General features: G+C 41.1%; 1 protein-coding gene across 1 annotated transcript in view; it reads left to right on the top strand.

Annotated features, from left to right (window-relative positions):
• The first annotated feature begins 3,282 nt into the window (after nt 1-3,282).
• The window catches only part of CDON (cell adhesion associated, oncogene regulated), a 70,598-nt gene continuing 51,386 nt past the window's right edge, over nt 3,283-22,494 (top strand). The window contains exons 1-7 of the mRNA XM_052662063.1: nt 3,283-3,421; nt 5,211-5,483; nt 6,934-7,080; nt 8,104-8,247; nt 9,106-9,393; nt 11,173-11,442; nt 16,413-16,757. Of these exons, the coding sequence (XP_052518023.1) occupies nt 3,346-3,421; nt 5,211-5,483; nt 6,934-7,080; nt 8,104-8,247; nt 9,106-9,393; nt 11,173-11,442; nt 16,413-16,757 (1,543 nt within the window). The 5' untranslated portion in view covers nt 3,283-3,345. The remainder of the gene's footprint in view (nt 3,422-5,210; nt 5,484-6,933; nt 7,081-8,103; nt 8,248-9,105; nt 9,394-11,172; nt 11,443-16,412; nt 16,758-22,494) is intronic.

Below are 22,494 nucleotides of genomic sequence, written 5' to 3'. Positions count from 1 at the left end.
GGCTCCAAAATCACTGCAGGTGGTGACTGCAGCCATGAAATTAAAAGACGCTTAATCCTTGGAAGGAGAGTTATGACCAACCTAGATAGCATATTGAAAAGCAGAGATATTACTTTGCCAACAAAGGTTCGTCTAGTCAAGGCTATGGTTTTTCCAGTAGTCATGTATGGATGTGAGAGTTGGACTGTGAAGAAGGCTGAGCGCCGAAGAATTGATGCTTTTGAACTGTAGAGAAGACTCTTGAGAGTCCCTTGGACTGCAAGGAGATCCAACCAGTGCATCCTAAAGGAGATCAGCCCTGGGATTTCTTTGGAAGGACTGATGCTAAAGCTGAAGCTCCAGTACTTTGGCCACCTCATGCGAAGAGTCGACTCATTGGAAAAGACCCTGATGCTGGGAGGGATTGGGGGCAGGAGAAGAAGGGGACGACAGAGGATGAGATGGCTGGATGGCATCACCGACTCAATGGACATGAGTTTGAGTAAACTCTGGGAGTTGGTGATGGACAGGGAGGCCTGGCATGCTGTGATTCATGGGGTCGCAAAGAGTCAGACATGACTGAGCGACTGAACTGAACTGAAGGTACTTCTGGGAATTACATTCTATGAAGGTATTCCTTTCATTTTCAGAAACATCAAGTGCCTCTTTTCTGCTAGGGATTAGAGTTTGCAAAGTTGAGTATGACATCATTCTTGCCTTTAAAGAGGTAACAGCTATGTGAGCAGATAAACTGCAGAGCAGAGCCGTGAGTGCAGTGGTAGGCAGTGGGCAGGGTATAGAGTTAGCACAGAGGAGAAGGAATAAAACGTATCTGGAGAATAGCATGGGCCTTGTGAATATTCCTAATTTATTTGTTTGGTTTAGTGTTCATCTCTTACACAGATGTAAGGTATACATTTTTGTCTGTCATTTTTTACTTATATATGTATTTAAGGTACTCTGACCCAAGTTCCTAGAATAGTACCCAGCATATAGTAAACATTCAAAGGGAGGTTCAAAAGGGAGGGGATATATATGTATATACCCATGGCTGATTCATGTTGAGGTTTGACAGAAAACAACAAAATTCTATAAAGCAATTGTCCTTCAATTTAAAAAATAAATTTAAAAAACTGTAAAAAAATTCAATAAATACTTGCTGAATGAATGAATAATTTTCCTTTTGAAAGGAGTTTACCGATTTTATTTCCGCCAATGAGATATTATAGTGATTTTTACCCACATCTTTACCAGTGCTGGGTTATGTGAAACTCCTTTTTTAGCTTTGTTAATGTGTTATAGAATTTCTATATTAAAAAAAAAAACCCACAAAACCCAATATTTCCATGGCTGTCATCCATCTATCCTTAGCAGTTCAGTTTTTCTGCTGCCATTTATAGCAGTGGGCTTCCCTGGTGGCTCAGACGGTAAAAGAATCTGCCAGCAATGTAGGAAGCCCAGGTCTGATCCCTTGGGTCGGGAAAATCCAGATGGCCAAAGCATAGCTGTTGAGCAGCCTCTTCTTCATCCCCCTCTCTAGTCCTCCGCATTTCAGGAAACAGAACTTTATTCTGTTACATCAAAGACTAAGAGTTGTCCTTGACATCTCTTTATCTCGCCTTTTCCACCCAAGCCCTTAGCAGATTCTGTTGGCTTACCTTTAGAGTCTGCTTTGAATCTAGTGGTTCAGTGACTGCCTCTATTGTATCTGATGCACCCTATAGACCAGTGAAAGGCAGTAGGCCCTCATTACATCTATATGTTTTGGTCCTTGGAGCTTGTAAAAGTTCTAGAAAGTCTTATATTTTGAAAGAAATAAGGCAATGTCCTGATATAGAGCTTAACAATTAGGGCAGTATAGATGAGAGAATGCTTATGATATAAATGAGACAAAATACTAATTCTATAAATGAGAAATGGGAAACAGCTCTTTGAATGAAGCAGCTTGGTCAGTTGAAAATTCAGTTATTCAGATCCCAGTTCTGAACCCTTACAGACACTGCTGTATGTTCCTCTCCCAACTCTGTGCTCTTCTGTGAGTCCAGGTAAGAAGAGAGAATGGCAATTTGGGGGCTGAAGCTTTTCTTCATCTTAATCCCGTGAATCACTGGATTCAGTGGCTGCCCACCATTTTGCAAGCTTTATATAGAGTGCCCCCGATACAAGACAGGCAGCTACTAACATAGTGCTTCCACCAGCTCGTCCACACTCTTCCGTTCCTGCCCCACTTCAGTCTAGCCCATCCTCCAGTCAGTGATCTTAAAGCATAATGAGACCCCATTACTCCCTTCTCTAAGTCCTCCAAGGGCCCGCCGTTGCCTTGAGAATAAATGCCAGCATCTTCACCGTGGCTTTTGAAACTGGGTGGGTTCTAGCCTGGCTTTCCTCTGTGCTCTTTTTCTGGCTCATCCCACTCTCACCACAGTGATCTTTGGATGTTCTGCAGGAGGCTCAGTCCCCACCCAAGTCTGCCCTTAGTTTTCTCTGTGCAATCCATGAGTCCCCATCGGAAAAAAGGATGAAAACCAGGAGTCCCTAACTCAGAGTGTTGTTGCGAAGGTTCAGTTAATATATGAAAACCACTGAGATGGTGTCTGGCCCGTGCAAAACACTGTATAAACGTTAGTTAAAATGTTGTTGTTTTTGTTATTGTTTGTATTGTAAGGAATGTAGAGAAGGAATGCGTTTTGGTTGAGTTTTAGATGGTTGTGAGTTGTACAAACAGAAATGGGCGAAAGGCCATAATGGATTCATTTGGAATGATTGGGTCTGTGTAAAATAAGTATCTTAGTATCTTGGAAGAATAAGCGGAACTTCTAACTTTAATGCCTACAGATTATTTTCTGAACTGGGAAGATGTGGATCATCAAATGCCTTGTATTTGATTCAGTCTATATAAAGCTTGGAAAAGGCAATGGCGACCCACTCTAGTACTCTTGCCTGGAAAATCCTATGGGTGGAGAAGCCTGGTAGGCTGCAGTCCGTGGGGTCGCTAAGAGTCGGACACAACTCAGTGACTTCACTTTCACTTTTCACTTTCATGCATCGGAGAAGGACATGGCAACCCACTCCAGTGTTCTTGCCTGGAGAATCCCAGGGACGGGGGAGCCTGGTAGGCTGCCGTCTATGGGGTCGCACGGAGTCGGACACGACTGAAGCGACTTAGCAGCAGCAGCAGCGTATAAAGCTTGCGAAATTGAAGGCAGCTATCACGTGCAGGACTCTGGCTCTTCAGAGAATAGATTTCGACTGTCTTTGTACTTTAGAATTTCCTTCTTCTCTTTATTCCCCCCTATGTCTCTTAGTGAGCCAAAGCCTGGGTTTTGCCTTGGAAGTCTGCCCTGGCCGCTTCTGTAATCTGGCGCTATGCATCCAGATTCTAGACCCTTACAGACGCTGCTGTACGTTACCCTCCTGATGCTGTGCGCTTCTGTGAGTCCAGGTAAGAAGAGAGAATGGTAACTTTCTGAAGCTTGGGCTGAAGCTTGTCCTCATCTTAATCCTATGAAAAACTTCAACTTTAATGCTTTGCCAGTAGTAATGGTTTATAAAGACATTTCTAAGATTTGTTTCACCAGCGGAATAATTTTTAAAACTTTAATTAAACAATTTAAGGATTTCTTAGTAGTACTTCTAGGCACTCACAGCCCTTCCCATCATTGTCCTTGTAATTTATTCCTTTTGTTGCCTTGAAAATAAATATTTTCTGATCGTGCTTTTTTTCCAATGAGGATATGTTACAGATTTCTGAATTTGGAAATTATAATAGGAATAAAGTGCTGACTACATACCACCACAGAGGAGTTTTAGAATCAGTATGTAATAATACTCAACTTGAAATGAGAGAACTTGGTTTGAATCCCAGGTCTCATGACCTCGCCTAATTTATTATCTCTTTGCATTACTGAAAAGCTTTAATGTGTTTATTGTTAAATGTACATATAAGCCCAAGGCTGATACATGGCCTATATGCATTTCTTTTTATTTTAAATTTGTGTGAAGATTTATATAGAAGTATATACAAATACAGTGATGTTTATTTATTAATGTCTATTTATTATCTTTGTTAAAAATACTGTATAATTGTGTTTGATTTAGTAAGGGAAAATTGATTTAGTGGTTTTATTTCTGGTTTTTGTTGGGCTAAATAGCAACCTCAGATTCAGTTGAGGCATTTCCCTTAATCTTTATTTCTGGTAAAATACCCTATAAAAGTAGATTCAGCAATTTATTGTGTTTTTTCTTTTAAGTATTTTATTATACCAGATTAACAGGATTCCTCCCCCATCCTCTTTTATGGGTGGAGGAGAGGGATCTGTTTTGATACTTGAGTACAAGAACCTCTCTCTCCCAAATTCCTGGAAGAACAGACATAACAAATGAAACTATTCCAAACACCAAATAAAAATGTTCAGAATGATACCCCGTTTATCCTTACATCCCAGAAAGGATAGGCTTTGTATTTCAGTGTGGCTTCTTGACTTTCTACTTCTGCTTTCTTAGAAGTTGAACATGATGTATATTAAAGAGAATTAGTCAAGAAGCTGTTGTTATTGTTTAGTCGCTGAGTTGTGTCTGACTCTTTCGCAACTCCATGGACTATAGCCCACCAGGCTCCTCTGTCCATGAGATTTACCAAGCAAGAATATTGGAATGGGTTGCCCTTTCCTTCTCCAGGAGATCTTTCCAACCCAGGAATCGAACCCCTGCCCCCTGCATTGGCAGTCAGGTTCTTCACCACTGAGCCACCAGGGAAGCCCAATCAAGAAGTACCATAATCTTTATTGATAAAATAATTTGCTCTTAAAAGTCAAATCCTGTTGGTAATATGGAAGAAAATTCTCTTTATTTTGAAAGTCATCTTCTCTTTTTCAGATGCCTAATTTCCAGTTTTTTAAAACTGCTTCATTCAAAGAGCAGCTCACCATTTCTCATTTGCAGAATTGGTATTTTGTTTATTTAGATCATAAGGATTGTTATCTGTACGGACCTAATTGTTAGGTTCTATATCAGGACATTGCCTTGTTTCTTTACAAATGTAAACCTCTTCCTAGAACTTACACAAGCTCTTAAGGACCATAGCATATAGATACAGTAAGGGATTGCCTTTTGTTGTGTATATGCCGATAAGTATATTAACTGTGCCCTGTTTCTCTCTCCCCTTATCTCCTCTTCTCTCCCATTCCCTCCCCACCTCCACCCCTTTGTATACGGGGAGTGTTCCCTTGCAGACTTGGCACCGTATTTTGTTTCTGAGCCATTGTCTGCTGTCCAGAAACTTGGTGGACCTGTAGTACTGCATTGCTCTGCTAAACCTGTGACTGCTCGTATCTCATGGTTGCATAATGGAAAAAGATTGGACAGAAACGTGGAACAGATTAAGGTTCATCAGGGCACATTGACTATCCTTTCTTTTAACCCCTCACTTTCGGGTTATTACCAGTGCGTTGCCAACAACAGCATCGGTGCCATCCTGAGTGGGCCTGCAACCATATCCACTGCAGGTGAGTTTAATTATTGTCTCTGTGATAGATGCTTTTTCCTGAAATTACTCTTGGTACCTGCGTTGTTTGAGTCGTGGAAGGAGCATGGGCTTTGGAGTAAGATACATATGAATTCTCATCAGGGAATGATACTTGAACCTCTGTGAGCCTAGCTTGGTGTCTTCCATTGTAATGAGGGATGTGAAAATTATTTTGTGCAGATTTAGGACAATTTTCTAACGTGAAACTGAATTTCCTTGTATTTTAAAACTCTTAATATCAGCAGCAACAGCTGTTGTCTGCTTTGATGCAGTTATTTCATGCAGTCCTTTATCTTTTTCTCAAATCTAATTGTTTTATTTACTTTGATTGCAGAGTGGTTTTCGTTTATTTAATTGAAACCAAGTTAAAGGAGTGGGGAGGGGGGAAAATAACGGCAAAGAAAGGAATGTTGAGTATTGAACCTATGGAAAATCTAGACTGCGTGGTTTTCTTAGTACGTTTGAGCCATCTGCCTTTCAAATGGTGATGGCTTCCAGTAATGGAAAACGTCTTTGTGAGGGCACCCCTATTTACAGAACAAATCTGGATTCCCCAGGAGTAGTGAGTTTGTCATAACTGAGAAGAGTAAATGTTTTTGTAGAGCTGTGACCCATGGACAGCTCCAAGTCACTCGCTGGAGGGCTGAATTCCTAGGGGCAGGCTGCAAGTGCTTTCATCACTGGCCATAATAAAGAGCACTTCCATGCTGGCTCCATCTGCAGTAAGCTTAAACAGGGAGAAATTGAGACCTAGTTAGGGGACTTCTTTGGCAGTGGTTAAGACTCAGTGCTTCCTCCGCAAGGGGCCTGAGTTCCATCCCTGGTCTGGGAAACTAAAATCCCACACATACACACAAAAGTTAGGAAAAAAAAAAAGAATTAATAGTATATTGGGGACTTCCCTGGTGGCTCAGACAGTAAAGAATCTGCCTGCAATGCAGGAGACTGGATTCTCTCCCTGGAAATTCAAATGATACACTGCTTTTTTTTTTTTCCCCCTATGTCCTAGGTTCATTCTTGTAAACCATTTTATTGCTATGTGAGTAGCTACAAACAGAATAAAGACGCATAGGAAAAGTGAGCTGTGATGAGAGACTGGATTAAAAAGGATTCGTCTTGATAGAATGGGGAACAGTTATGCTTTGTAGTCCTCCCTAATGTTTTAGGAACAGTTTGCTTGTCTTGTAGTCTCCTGGAAGCACTGACTTCTTGAAAAGGGTGCCATGACTAAGCTTCAGCCCTCAACCATGCACCTCTATCCCAGCTGCTTACTGAGATAAAAAGATTCTGCTACTCTGGGAACTGGGATTAGCTGCCACACACAACTGTGGTGCCAATGTTGTTTCTGGTTTTAAAATGTCCTTTGGGGAAGAGAGTTCAAATTCGCATTTATCTATTGATCTGTCTACTTATTTACTTATTTATTTCAGTTCTTGGTGATTTTGGTGCATCCAGAAAACATGTTATTACAGCAGAAGAAAAGAGTACTGGTTTCATTGGCTGCAAGGTACCAGATAGTAACCCCAAAGCTGAAGTGCGCTATAAAATCCGGGGAAAGTGGCTGAAGCAGTCCACAGGTGAGAACTCTGATGAAAAGCCAGTGGCACCCACGGAACAAATGTCATTCACCAGCTTCCTTTAAGCTCTGTGTGCTGGGGGCTGTGGACACAAAAATACTTGAGATATATTGTCTCTCCTCTCAAGAGTCAAGTGGAGGAGACTAGATCAAATGGTTACAGTATAAGACAGAACATAATATAGAGTACAGGATAGAAATGATTATAGGGAATTCCCGGGTGGTCCAGGGGTTAAGACTCTGGGCTTCCAACGCAGGGGGCGAGGATTCAGTCGCTGGTCAGGGAACTAAGATCCTGTATGCTCAGAGGTGCAGCCAAAAAGTAAAAATTAAAAAGAAATAATTGCAACCCCGCACCTCCAAGGCTCACTCCTTCAACCTGTTCGGGAATCTACTCAGATAATACTTCCTCATGGTCACTCTTACGGCTCTGTCTAAAGTGATAAGCCGTGTTTTCTCTGTCCCCCTTGATTCAGCTTCCTCTTTTCTGTGACGCTATATTATGTCAGCGATTGCTTGCTTTTTATTTGCCCCTTTCTTGGCTACCCCATCCCTGCACTGGAATGCTGGCCGTGGGAGCGCAGGGCTTGCTCTATCTGCCTCCTTCATTGTTGTATCACTTGGGCCCAGGCGGTTGTTGGCAGAAAGTAGGCTCTCGGTACATGCTGTTGAGACGAAAGGAATGAAGATGTGAATGAATACTGGGTGGTCAGTGCCGTAGGCAGAGGTTTGCCCAAGGTGATAGCTGCGGTCATTGTGTCTTTGTCCAAATATGTTTCTTGTGCTTTTGATTTTTGCAATGACTGGTCTGTAGTCATGGGCTTGATTTTGTTACTCAAGTGCTGTTGACTTTTTTTTTTCCTGTCTTGGCTTTCCTTTTCCTTCATTTAATGTTCTTCCCCTGATTGCTTATCGGCTGCTTGTGTCATGTCTACATTTAAAGCGTAACTATCAACCTTTGTAAATTTTAACTGGTGTCCTTCATAAAGAGAGAAGCCTAACTGCATTCCCCTTCCTTCCTCAGAGAATTATCTAATCCTTCCATCAGGAAATCTTCAGATTTTGAATGTATCCTTAGAGGACAAGGGATCTTACAAATGTGCAGCTTTTAATCCTGTCACACACGAGTTAAAAGTTGAACCCATTGGCCAAAAGCTCCTTGTGAGTCGTAAGTATTTGGGGGAATCATGGTCACTGGGGAGAGTCCTTGGAAGCATTCCACGTGAAGAGTTGGGAAATGGGACTTCATTTTTCTTTCACATCCTGTTTGTTTATCATGAGAAAGTCTTATAAAAAATTACATGCCTAAATAGCATAATTCTATACATGTTTTATTAATACAAATATAATGGCTTTCCAGGAGAGAAGTTTGGTTGAATTGACAGAGTAGAATTCATGCGGGGGACTCTGCCTTTTGCTCAGAGAAAAAGAAATTAGAGAGACTTCCCTGGTGGTCTAGTGGTTAAGACCTTGCCTTCCAATGCAGGTGGGGGGGCTAAGATCCCATGTGTCTCAGAACCAAAAAACCAGACCATAAACAACAGAAATTTATTGTAACAAATTCAATAAAGACTTTAAAAATGGTCCACGACAAAAACAATCTTTAAAAAGAGAAAAAAAAGAAATTGGAGAGCAAGTATCGCTGTGTATCAGTGGTAATCAAATTGGTGGCTGACTGTGAATTATGAAAAAATATTTCTCAGTTCTCTTTGAGATATGGTAAGTCATAGCTGATTTTTAGCTTAGGGTAGTCAAGTTGTGAGTAGATCAGTAGTCAAAGCACAGTGGAGGAGTGGTCCATGTGCTTGGTGTGAATTTGACATTTCAGAACTATTAATTCAGAAGTAGCACTAAAGGATCCCCAAGTCTTTTAAATTTAATTCTCAACTGAAAATGGCTTCGTTACCAAATAGGACCTTGTAGTGTTAAAAAGAGTAAATGGGAAGATGAGGACGCTCACAGCTTTGCTAAGGAAGAAAGTGGAAGTGGATACTTAATGATTTTTTTGCTTTGCTTCTTTCTCCAGGTCCTTCTTCAGATGACTTTCACATTCTTCACCCCACCTTTTCACAGGCATTAGCCGTTCTTTCTCGTAGTCCTGTGACCCTGGAGTGTGTGGTGAGTGGGGTCCCGGCTTCTCACGTGCACTGGCTGAAGGATGGTCAGGATGCTGTGGTGGGAAGCACTTGGAGAAGGCTGTATACGCATCTTGCCACGGACAGCATCGACCCAGCGGACTCCGGCAACTACTCCTGTGTGGTGGGAAACAAGTCTGGAGATGCCAAACGTGTGACTTACGTGGTGAATGTACTTGGTAAGACGTTACTTGTTAAGTGTGTTTTCAAGTCAGGCTATTTTTCTGATCTAACTGATGTTTGAATGGAAAATCTATTTGTGAACACTGAATGGAATAAAGACTATCTAGAAATTGCGCCCCCAGTAGCCAGAACAAGCTTCATTTCTCTAAAGCACCACTGGGACTTCCACGGGGGTCCCTTGGTTTGAGACTTGGCATTCCCAATGCAGGAGGTGGGGTTCAGGCTCTGGTTCGGGAACTAAGATCCCACCACATACTGTGTGGTGCAGCCGCGGAAGAAAGAGGACTGCTGAGTTGGGCAGTATTTCTGTGTGGCACAGAGCCTGGGATGTTCTTGGAACCTCACCCCTAACCCGGTTACACAAAATGGAGCTGGTTCTTCCTTCTCAGTGACATGGAGGGAAGAGAGTGGAGCTCAACAGGATGAGGATTCTGGGCTGTATCGGTGTGTAGTGTCCAGCAACAGTAAGACAGAGTGCATGCACGCTCAGTTGTGTCTGACTCTTTTTCGAGCCCTGGACTGTAGCCCACCAGGCTCCTCTGTCCATGGCACTGCCCAAGCAAGAATACCGGAGTGGGCTGCCATTTCCTCCTCCAGGCTATCTTCTCCACCCAGGAGTCGAACTCACGTCTCCTACATCTCCTGCATCGGCAGGTGGATTCTCTACTATTGAGCCACTGGGAAGCCCAACTAAGACAGAGTACTGACTAGAAAATGTCATCTCAAAAGGAAGTGGGTTTCATTTTATTTTCCCTTTTGGAATGGTTTCACGATCGCCGACTCATAAGATTTGTGTCATTTTCACTCACGTTCTGTGTGTGTTATTTATTTCATTGACGTTCCTTTCTTCCAGCTACCTGTCTCACTGTCGTGTGTAGCAGCAAAAATGTTTTATCAAAACAAATTTTCATGAAAACCAGAAAAAAGTTTCATACTAAATATAGTTTTTGTCAACTTTCTGTACCTGTTTATGTGCAACAATGGCCTGACGCAGGTTACCTTGTCATTAGTGTAAGTGTATGGCAAGCAGGCTTTAAAATTTAATGATAAATGAGGACTAGATTAATATACATAATCATTTAATATTGGCATATGTTACAAATGCCGATACATGATTTACTTTGTCCAAGTAAAACGTGGCCTGATGGATGCTAAAAGAAGATTTTTGCCCAGAGTACTCCTAACCTCAAAGCAGAATTCACCAGGAAAAAAAAAATTTTTTTTCACTTCCAAATTAGCATTCTTCTATTTTGGCTCTTGTATAGTAAAGGAAATTATTATTTCAAAACAGATCATCTGAAACTCTGCATATGTGCATGTGTGTGTGCACATATGTTGGCTTGGGGGCTGGTTAATTGGGTGGAGAGATCTATTACTTAAAAAGGGACTGCAACGTATTAGTAACATATGGTTTGTCCTATTGGAGGAAAGTCAATACATTTCTAATTTTTTGTTGATGATCACAGTGGATGGGAGAATATGAGGAAACAATACATTTTGGTTTCAACTAGTTATCGGTAGGGAGAGTTTGTATGACTTGTGTGAGGGCTAACTTTATATTTTTATTTTCATTTTTTATTAATTTTTATTGGAGTATTAGATGATTTACAACGTTGTGATAGTTTCAGGTATATAGCAAAGTGAATCAATTATACACATATACATATCTCCACTCTTTTTTAGATTCTTTTCCCATATAGGTCATTACAGAGGATTGAGTAGAGGTCCCTGTGTTATACAGTAGGTCCTTCTAAGTTATCATGCTTTATTTTTAGAACACGCTTCAATTTCTAAAGGACTGCAGGACCAGACAGTGCCCCTGGGTGCGACAGTGCAATTCACGTGTGAGGTCCATGGGAGCCCAGCGCCCAACCGTACCTGGTTTCACAACGCCCAGCCTGTTCGCCCTTCCCCACGACATCTAACTGTGGGAAATGGATTGAAAATCAGTGGTGTGACCATGGAAGATTCCGGGCTGTATCAGTGTGTTGCAGATAATGGGATTGGATTTACACAGTCTACTGGAAGACTTGAAATTGAAAAAGGTAGGCTTTTAGGTCATGTCATCCTAGGAAATTTCACTTTATAGATGGGACTTTGTTTTGATTAAAAATTAAATCATCTTTACTAAAAGAAAGTAATCCTATCACCATAACTGAGAACTGTGTTCATTTTCCATGTTGCTTTCTGCTTGCTGGTGGACGTTTCCATGAAGAAGCAACCTTATTTAATCAGGCTCATAAAAAAATTTTTGTTCAATATTTTTTAACAGATACATCGTTGCTTTAAAAAGGTATAATTTTAAAAGTATGTGGTAAAAATCTCATTTGTGTTCCCTAGCCAGTCAGGTGTCTCTTAGAACTAACAAGTTTTATAATTTTCTTGACTATTCTTGTATGCATGTATATGGTTAGTTACATATAACATATGAGTTTGTGTGCATTTAATAGCAATATCAGTTTTTTTTACACAAATGATGTTGAATTTCTCCTTTAAAAATTTCCTTGGATTTTACCTTAAAATTACCTTGATTTTTTTCACTTAACTTGTATCTTGGCCATCTTCACATATGGTACATTAAAGAATATTTGCATTTCCCTTAAAAAATGCCTGCTTATTCTTCTGTTGCATAGCTGTGAAGGTCTGACTGATACCTCATGGATGCCTGTTTCTAATCCTTTGCTATTACAAGCAGTCTATGATGAATGTCCTTCTACATAGATTATTTTGCACAAACGTGAACATCTTTAAAGTAAATTCTTAGAAATAAACTTGCTAAATAAAAGCATATATGCCTTGGTAATTTTGACAGATACCTTGCTCTCTCTCTCTTGTTATCATTTTACACTTCTACCAGCAATGTTTCCTTATATCCTCACCAAGGCAGTGGTTTGTCAGAATTAATGTTTGCCTATCTGATAGGTTTTTCAAAACTACCTTTTGATCCCTGTATTTTTTATTATTATGAGTGACGTTGAGCATCTCATCATGTGTTTCTGAGCCATTGAATTTGCTTTCCTGTGTATTGACTGCTCGTTGTCTTTTGTCCATTTTATATTAGGTGGTTCATCTTTTTTATTATTTATAGGAATTCTTTATATATTATAGAAATTAAGCTTTTGCTGAGAGTTAGAAATATTTCAAAGAATCAGTATGACAGAGACCAACTCTCTGAATTTGCAGTTACTTTAGACTCTGAACTTGCTACTTTGATGAATTACTTCAGATGTTAATAATAAAAAAGAATTGTTAAATGGCATGTATTTGGAAATTTAGAATTATAGTTCTCAATGAATGGGTGAAAAAATCGTAATGGAAATTTAAAATTCAAAATGATAATAAATGTCAAAATCAAATTGTGTGGGATATGGGAGAGCGGAATATAAAAGGATTTATACCCTTAAATGCTTATTAAAAAAAAAAGCTTGTAAAACTAAAAATTAGTGGACTAAGTAAAATAACAGAATAGATTTAAAGAAAAGGGATAATAAAGATAAGGACAGAAATCAGTTAAATGGAAAATTAAGATAAAATAGATAGGATCAGTAGGGATAAAGATTAACCAAGGAGTTAGCCCCGTAATCAGTCAGAGAATTTAAAGTATTGTTTGATCGTTCAGACGGTAAAGCGTCTGCCTGCAATTTGGGAGACCTGGGTTTGATCCCTGGGTCGGGAATATCCCCTGGAGAAGGAAATGGCAACCCACTCCAGTATTCTTGCCTGGAAAATCCCATGGATGGAGCCTGGTAGGCTACAGTCCATGAGGTCACAAAGAGTCAGACACGACTGAGCAACTTCACTTCACTTCACTTCTTCATCCAATTTAATGAATAAAGGAGAAAAATAATATGATGATCTCAATAGAAGCAGAAAAACCATTTGATATAATTCAGTATCCATGTTAGACACTCTTGGAAAAATAGAAATAGGAGGGAACTTTCTTAACTTGATAAAGAATATCCAATAAAAAACTTATAGGAAACTACTTTTAGTGGCAAAATGTTAAAGCATTCCCTTTAAAATATCTTTTAGTTGTCATCATAGTGCAGATTCTAACCAGCACAGAATGATAAGAAAAAGAAATAAAGATATTAGGATATAAGAAGGCAGGAGAAGAAGGGGGCGACAGAGGAAGAGATGGTTGGATGACGTCACTAAGTCCATGGACTTGAGTTTTCGCAAACTCCTGGAGACAGTGAAGAACATGAAATCCTGGCACGCTGCAGTCATGGAGTCGTAAAGAGTTGGACAGGACTTAGTGACTGAACAGCAGTAAAGATAAGAGAGAAAGAAACCCAGCTGTTATTAATGTTCTTAATTCACAGCTCCTATGGTTGTCATTGGAGAGAATCCTCTATAGTTTGTTGGCAAATTATTAAAAATAATAAACGCTTTAGCACGGTGGCTGATGAAGACCAATAAACAGGAATCCGTTGCCTTTCTATGTACCCGTGTGTTAGCAAGTTTCTCTAGAGAAACGAAACACAACAGGATATATAAGATACACATCAGAGGAGATTTACTGTAGAAACTGGCTCACACAGTTAAGGTGGTCAAGTCTGTCATCTGCAAACTGGGGAAGGAGGTAAGCTGGTGAAGCCGTTCAGTTGTGGGAGAAGTGATGATATAAGTCTCAACCTAAGCCCCGTAGCCAGAGGTCCAGGAGCACTGAAGTCCAGTGTCCTTAGGGCAGGAGAAGGATGACTTCGCTCTTCTTCTGCATTTTTGTTCTACTGAGGTCCTCATCGGATTGGATGGTGCCCACCCACACTGGGGAGGGCCATCTGCTATCCTCAGTTTACCAATTCAGGTGCAAATTTCTTCTGCACCTCACAGACACACCGAGTTATCTGGGCATCCTTTAACCCAGTCAAGTTGACACATAAAACTAACCATTATTACTAACAACAGAAAATGTCATTTAAAAGTCACCTTTTTATATTAGAAACATCAAAAAGTTCCAAGTACACAAATATATAACAGTTCATGGATGCCAAAATTCAGTATCAACATACTCCTCAGGGCTTTCCAAAGGCTTTCTACAGACTCATGCAATTTCATCTAAATCCTACCGCTAGTTTGAGGACTTAGACAAACTAATTCTAAATCATGTGGATGATCAAAAGCCCAAGAATAGCTAAGACACTCTAAAAGAAGAACAAGAATGTGGGGGGGCCTTGCTTTAGCAGATGTTAGAACATATACAAAAATGTATAGTAATTAAGATAGGTCTTCCCTGGTGGCTCAGTGGTGGCAAATCCACCTGCCAATGCGGGAGACTGGAGTTTGATCCCCGGCCTGGAAGGATTCCACAGCTAAACCCGTGTGCCACAACTCTTGAGCCTGTGCTCTAGGCCTGGGAGCCTCAACTGCTGAAGCCCAGGCCCCCTAGAGCTGGTGCTCTGCAATAAGAGAAGCCACCACAATGAGAAGCCTGCACACCTCAACTAGAGGGTAGTCCCCACTCCCCGCAATGAGAGAAAAGCCTGAGCAGCGGTGAGGATTCAGCACAGCCAAAAATAAGTGAACAAATAAATAAAATTATTATTTTTTAAAAAGACAGCGATGTATTATTGGTGCAGGAAAAGACAAGTATACTCTTGGAAGAAGACAGAGACCGTCATGAAGGATATGCAAGTAAGGATTGGACCTAGGTGGCACTGCAGATCACCAAGGGAAGGATATCCTTTCCAGGTTTCCACGTGGGATAACTGGTTATCCAAATGGAGAAGAAATTAAATCTCTGATGCACAAAGGCTAATTTCCAGTGGGTTAAAGACCTATATATGAAAGGCAAAATGGTGAAGTTTTTCAAGAAAATATAGAAGAATATATGATCTAGGTAAAACTTTTTAACGAGAAATTTTAGCCTAATTTTTTAAGAAAAGATTGGTGTGACCACATTAAAATTAAAGCATTCTTATTATTAAAAGATACCATTAAAATGAAAAGAAAAACAGAAAATACTAGTAACAAATGTAACTCACAAAACAACAGTATGTAGTTACAAAGAATCCAGAACCATTATGAAAAAGATACAGGACCCAGTAGAAAAAAGGACAAAAGGTATTTGACAGAGGAAGAAAACATGAGTAGCAGATAAACACATGAAAATATGTGCAACCTCACTGGTACTGAGGGAAAGGCAGGTTATGACCCCTGAGAGCATTTTACATGTTCTGCTGCCAAGTCACTTCAGTCATATCCCACTCTGTGCGACCCCCGTAGACGGCAGCCCACCAGGCTCCCCCGTCCCTGGGATTCTCCTGGCAAGAACACTGGAGTGGGTTGCCATGTCCTTCTCCAGTGCATGAAAGGGAAAAGTGAAAATGATGTTGCTCGGTCATGTCCAACTCTTAGCGACCCCATGGACTGCAGCCTTCCAGGCTCCTCCATCCATGGGATTTTCCAGGCAAGAGTAATGGAGTGGGGTGCCATTGCTAGGTGGACAAAAATTCAGAAATCTGGTAATTGTTGAATGACTTTGTCAAACGCAGAAAGTAGGACTAGAAAAGGAGAAAGATGTGCTGGAGAAAATGTCAAGTGTCAATATTCTATTGTGAGGTTATGAAATATATGCCTCCAAAATATCTGGGACCAAAAGAAAGGAGGTGGTGCCACCTTAGTTTAGAAACAAAAATTTATTCATATATATGGTCAGAAATACATTTATCAACTATAATTCAGAATAGGTTTTTCTCCCAGAATTTCTGTGATCAGATTTATGCCTCCTGGAACCAACTTTTCTTTTTTGAAGGCCTATTGCTTAGTCTTATACTTCTTTACACCTTTTTCATGGTAAAGTCTGAGGCTTTGGCCTCACATGTTCTGTGTTTGCAGTGATGTGCTGAAGATACCTGTGGGCAAGCTCTCTTCAGATGTTCTGTATTTACAGTGGCAAGCTCTCTTCACAGTTCTGTATTTACATTTATGCAATAGGATGAAATTATTTTGCATTGTAGATACTGTATATAATGTGCTTAATTTTTACATGTGAATCATTTTTCTTTAATAGGCAGTGGACTCAAGCCCATTATAATCAGAGCGCCAGCAAGTGTAGAGGTGGCCGTTGGTGGCTCTCTGACTTTGTCCTGCAATGCCACTGGGGTACCAGTGCCCGCCATCCATTGGTACGACAAGCACGGGCTGATAACCAGCCATCTGTCTCAAGCTCTTAAATCTAAATCCCGAAAACCCCACTTACTAAGACCTGGGAGTTCTGACCCGGAGCCTTTCACATCCCGGCCAGGCTCAAGCTCTCTGTACATTCAGGCTGTTACTCGGGAACACGCCGGGAAGTACACCTGTGAAGCCGCAAACGCGCATGGCACCACACGGTCGGAAGCCGTCCTTACGGTTGGTGAGTTGTCATTAGTATCTTTTCCCAGGTGAATGGGTTTCTTTGATAGTAGGGGATAAAATAAAATATACATTTTTTAGAGATTGTTGAACTTATTAAGTGAAAGTCGCTCAGTCATGTCCAACTCTTTGCAAACCCATGGACTAGAGCCTGCCAGGCTCCTCTGTCCATCGAATTCTCCAAGAAAGAATACTGTAGTGGGTACCCTATCCCTTCTGCAGGGCATCTTCCCAACCCAGGGATCGAATCGGGGTCTTCTCCATTGCAGGCAGATTCTTTACCAGCTGAGAGGCACCAGGGAAGCCCAGACTTACTGAGATATACTTCAAACCCAAGTCTCTTGCATCTCCTGCATTGGCAGGGAGATTCTTTACCAGCTGAGCCCCCCAGGAAAGTCCCCATCTATATATTTGCCTCATCCTTCTTCAAAGTTATTTTTCTAACAAGATGTATACTATTCTTTTTATTTTTACTGATGTTGGATGATAATGACTTAATTTGGAGTACTGGTATTTAGAATATCAATATTATTCAAATTAATTCAGATTTGACTTAATTCACAATCAAATCTAATATCAGTGGGCATTAGAGAAGGTGCCCTACTCATAGGGCTGGTGTGAGAATTCAAGGAGATTATATCTGTAGAGTGCTTAGAACAGTGTCTGGAAGTATTAATAGAAAGCCTTCAATAAATACTAAGTATTGGGTTATAATTATTGCCATCTGATTATTTTTAAATTATAATTATCCCTTGTGCTTCCCTGGTGGCTCAGATGGTAAAGAATTTGCTTGCAAAGCAGGAGACCCAGGTTAGATCCCTGGGTTGGAAAGATCCCCTGGAGGAGGGCATGGCAACCCACTCCAGTGTTCTTCCCTGGAGAATTCCACGGACAGAGGAGCCTGGAGGGCTATAGTCCATGGGGCTGCAAAGAGTCAGACACAACTGAGCAACTAACACTTGGTGGTAGTGTTTAAGGAATGAAGAAATAGTTTCTGATTTTAGTAAACCTTAAAAAATCCATAAGTATAGAAAAGTAGTTAAGTGTTACATAAATTTATACACACTTAATGGATGTATATATGTATATATACCTGTGTGTGTTTATGTATCAGTCTGCCAAGCAAAAATAGGAGTGGCTCTGCTCAAAATTGTTAGCTGCAAGATGTATAATGCAGGTACTGCTAGGGTAGAGCATTTGGCTGAAGTGGTTATTTTATGTAAATAAGGGGAAGATGGAGCTATAGACATCCCAGTCATAGCTGTAGGGACAAGTAAGTGGCTAGTTGTCTGAGTGCCTCACGTTACTCACTCATTTATTTACTTTTCAATTTTTTTGGCCATACTGTGTCTTGGGGGATCTTACTTCCCCCACGCAGGGATTGAACTCAAGTCCTCTGCATTGGAAGTGCAGTCTTAACCTCTGCACCATCAGGAAGTCCCCCTAATTGCCTCACTTTAAATATGAGAAATCTGAAGTACTTTGAAGATACATAATTTGTTTAGATAAGATATTTTTAGATTTTGAAGATCCCCCTCACCCCCAGGATTTTATATCTTGATAAATATCATTTTTTAATGTATAGTAACCCCATGAACCACATCCTGCCCGAGTGGTCCTCCATTGTCCCTTTTACATGCTCTACAATAATTATCAAAGTCTAGCTGAGTCTATTAAAGCTCAAAACAGCACATAACAACCCAATTCTTTCCCTGGAAGTCTGAGCCTATTATTAAATTCTAGTGTGCTAACAGCCTTTACTTTGTTTATTGTGAAGAGAGCAGTAAGCAAGATGAATCACTCCCTCACCTTTTTTTCTTCCCAGAGACCTTGGGTTTTTGAGGTTCTGGATGTACAAATATTTGTAGAGTGAGTTGTAACTCTTTAAAAACTATAGTGAGAATTGGCCTAGGGTCCTAAATAGTTTGCGGTGGGGTTGCTGGTTTGAGTGGTCACAGTGGGAACCACTTAGGCAGATTTGGTTCTGTTCCCTGTTGAGTTGGTTTCAACTCAGAGTCATTTACTCATAAACATGGCCACTGTCATAGTACTCAGAAAGCCAGGGTTTTATCAATCTCTTTTCCAATTCAAAAAACATTCTACCATAAAAAATGCTGCATGTCTCTTTTAGATGACCATTTCAGAGTTGTTTTGAAGATAAAAAGAGTTGTTGTTTAGTTGCTATGTCCAGCTCTTTGCGACTCCATGAACACCAGGCTTCCCTGTCTTTCATTGTCTCCTGGAGTTTTTGCAAACTCGTGTCCATTGAGTCAGTGATGCCATCCGACCATCTCATGCTCTGTGGCCCCCTTCTTTTCTTGCCCTCAGTCTTTTCCCGGCATCAGGACCTTTTCCAAAAAGAGCTGCTTTGAAGGTAAATTGAGATCATGGATGTGAAGAACCTTTGGAAAGTACTGTGAAGGCTTTATGCATTGTATCTGGCATCTTGTGAGCACTCTAACTGTGCTGTTGGGAACAGTAGAAGAAAATTAATTGAATCTCCTTTTCAATAAAAGTTACGGAAAAGTCTCATTGCAGCCCGAATAACACAAGTGGAATTTTGATACTCCTGCAGCAGACACAAGCTGTAACATTGCATTCTTCTCATGCCTCTGTATAAACTGTGGCATGTGGTATTCAAACTCTTCTACAGCCAAATACCACTTCCCAGTGGTGACCTGCCCAGAGGATGCATGAAACACTAATGATAAAAAGGTCCTTCTCCACTACCCTAAGCCACAACTAATTGCCTCCACTTGCTAGAATCCATCTCTGCATGAGCAGGCTCCCAGCCACACCCTTCACATCCAGCCCTCATTCTGACTCACTAAGTAAACACGCCTGTTCCAGGAGCAATATTTGGAAGTTGTCTCAGTGAACTTAATTAATTTTCTTCTATCTTATTTTTCCACTAGCTTCTTGTTTTCTTTGATGGAGAAAGCTTCTGGGACACCTTTTCTCTCTTTTAAACAAACAGAGAACTGACCTCCCACTGTTAGCCCTGTTTTCTGGTTGGTTCTCTATGAAGCTGCAGTCATTCTAAAAATACTCCCACCTTTTACCAGGAATCTGACTTCATTGTGGAAAAGAGACTCTGCTGTTGTTTCCTAGGCTCCCTTCCTCCGCAGAAGTAGGAGACCTTTCGTTGTCTGTATTAATAGCACTTTAGAGGGACCAGGCTGTCAGTGCTTGGGTTTTATTGTGTTGGCAGTTTATTTGTTTTCATAAATTGCTCTCTCGTTTTTTCACGGCAGCACCACTAACATTCTTCTGCCAGCTGTTGTCGCTTCATCTCTCAGAACCCAAATTTCTTCATCTGTAAAATGGAAGTATTACGATCTTCCTAAGAATGTTGTTTTGAGAGTTAAGTGAGATGATGGTTATTGAGCGTCTGGCTCCGTGCTGAGCACGTAATATGTGCTCTGTAATTCTTTTTGGGTGTAGGCGACCTATTTATTTTTTTCAGCACAAATGAATTATTTTTACCTTCCTCTATGTATTCTGTACACTCTTAGTAGTGAATATTAAGGCGGTTTTTAGATTGGCAGTTTTTAAAAAATTTTTGAAGGATAGTTGATTTACAGAGCCTTGTTAATTTTTGCTGTATAGCAAAGTGATTTAGTTATCCATATAATACATTTTTCATATTCTTTTCCATTCTGGTTTATTACAGTATGTTGAACATAGTTCCCTGTGCTATACAGTAGGACCTTGTTTATCTATTATATATATAATACTTTGCACCTCGGCTAACACCAAGCGACTAGTCAGTCCCTCCTCCACCCCACTTTCCCTGTGGCAACTGCAAGCCTGTTCTCTGTGTCTGCAGATAAGTTCATTTGTGTCATATTTTAGATTCTGCATGTAAGTGATATCCTATGGAATTTGCCTTTTTCTTATTGGGCTTACCGTGATATAGACTGGCAATTTCTTAAGCCAGCCTTCCATTGTATCCAGAAAAAAAAGAAAGGAAACAAGTAAATTCTTCCTTTACCTCTGCTCGCCTTGCTTCATTTCCTCCCTCTTGTCTAGGACTTGTCTTCCGAGTATAGTCGAGGCAGTTAGTTATCTGTATGTTGCATGCAGTCAGTCTTGTCTGACTCTTTGCCACCCCGTGGATGGTAGCCCACCAGGCTCCTCTGTCCTGAAACTCTCCAGGCAAGAATACTGGAGTGGGTGGCCATTCCCTTCTCCAGGGAATCTTCCCGACTCAGGGATCGAACTCAAGTCTCCTGCGTTGCAGGCAGATTCTTTGCCATCTGAGCCACCAGGGAAGCCCAGGTGTTAAGTTGTTCAGCTGTTGCTGTTGTTCAGTTGCTCAGTCATGTCTGACTCTTTGCGACCCCATGGACTGCAGCATGCCAGGCTTCCCTGTCCTTCCCCGTCTCCTGGAGTTTTCGAAAACTCATGTACATTGAGTCGGTGATGCCACCCAACTATCTCATCCTCTGTTCTCGCCTTCTTCTCCTGCCTTCAGTCTTTCCCAGCATCAGGGTCTTTTCTAATGAGTCGGTTCTTTGCGTCAGGTGGCCAGAGTATTGGAGCTTCAGCTTCAACATCGGTCCTTCCAATGAATATTCAGGATCGATTTCCTTTAGGATTGACTGGTTTGATCTTCTTGCTGTCCGAGGGACTCTCGAGAGTCTTCTCCAGCGCCACAGTTCAAAAGCATCACTTCTTCAGCATTCAGCCTTCTTTATGGTCCAACTTTCACATCCATACATGACTACTGGAAAAACCATCTTTGGGGGTAGTTATATCTGATGAACAACTTAACAGGTCCTTTATTATCTTACAGCTCAGTGGGTTAACTGGATAAAGTGGGCCATTCTGTGGGCCTTGCTTGGGGTCTCTTAGACCTTTGTAATCAGAGAGCACCTGGGGCTGGAACAGCTGAAGTGGCTCCACTCACACGTGTGGCATCTTTGTGAGGGCTGGACTCCACCCGCATGCCCTCCTCTCCCTCCCGCCCCCTCCATTTCTCTCCCTTCCTCCCTCTGTCCCTTCCCTGGTCACTTCTCTCCATGGCTAGCTGGGACGTCTGTATGTGGTAGAGCTCTGGTAGGTGTGCCAGACCTTCTTAAGGCTTAAGCCTGAAGACCACAGTCTCTCCTGGGCTAGGCATTGGTTACAGCCACTCACGGGTAGCCCGATTCAGCATAGGAGGGGACTGCCCAAGGGTGCTGATACTAAGGGACCTTTGGGGACTAGCTACCCAGTAGGTAATGGTCTAACTCTTGATCTTTTCTTTGCTACTTACGTTATTTTGTCCCCAAGGGAATGCATTACTCATTGTGTTTCATTTACCAATTAGAGTAAAAGTTCATTGTTTGCCAACTTAAAATCTTCAGAGGTTGTACTAGCAAGTTGTTGTTGTAAAAGAGGGACTGCTAGCGTAGAGAAGGGGAAAATAGCATCCTTTCACATCAGAGACCTGGGTTCGATCCCTATGTTGGGAAGATCCCCAGGAGGAGGGAATGGCAACCCACTCCAGTATTGTTGCTTGAAGAACCCCTTGAACAGAATCCGGTGGACTGTGGTCCACAGCGTCTCAAAGAGTCAGAAACAACTAAAGCAACTTAGCGCTAGTACTAGCTACTAAACTATTGCATTGTAGAACTGCTTTTTCAGAAAATTAATTTGCTCCTTCGTGAGTAGTAGATAGCTACTGGAGATCAAACCAGTCAATCCTAAAAGAAATCAACCCTGAATATTCACTGGAAGGACTGATGCTGAAG

The sequence above is a fragment of the Budorcas taxicolor genome, chromosome 25 (genome assembly GCF_023091745.1).
Source record: "Budorcas taxicolor isolate Tak-1 chromosome 25, Takin1.1, whole genome shotgun sequence".
Taxonomy (NCBI): Eukaryota; Metazoa; Chordata; class Mammalia; order Artiodactyla; family Bovidae; genus Budorcas; species Budorcas taxicolor.
Note: the sequence above shows the minus strand (reverse complement) of the source record. Positions and strands in the feature narration are given on the sequence as shown.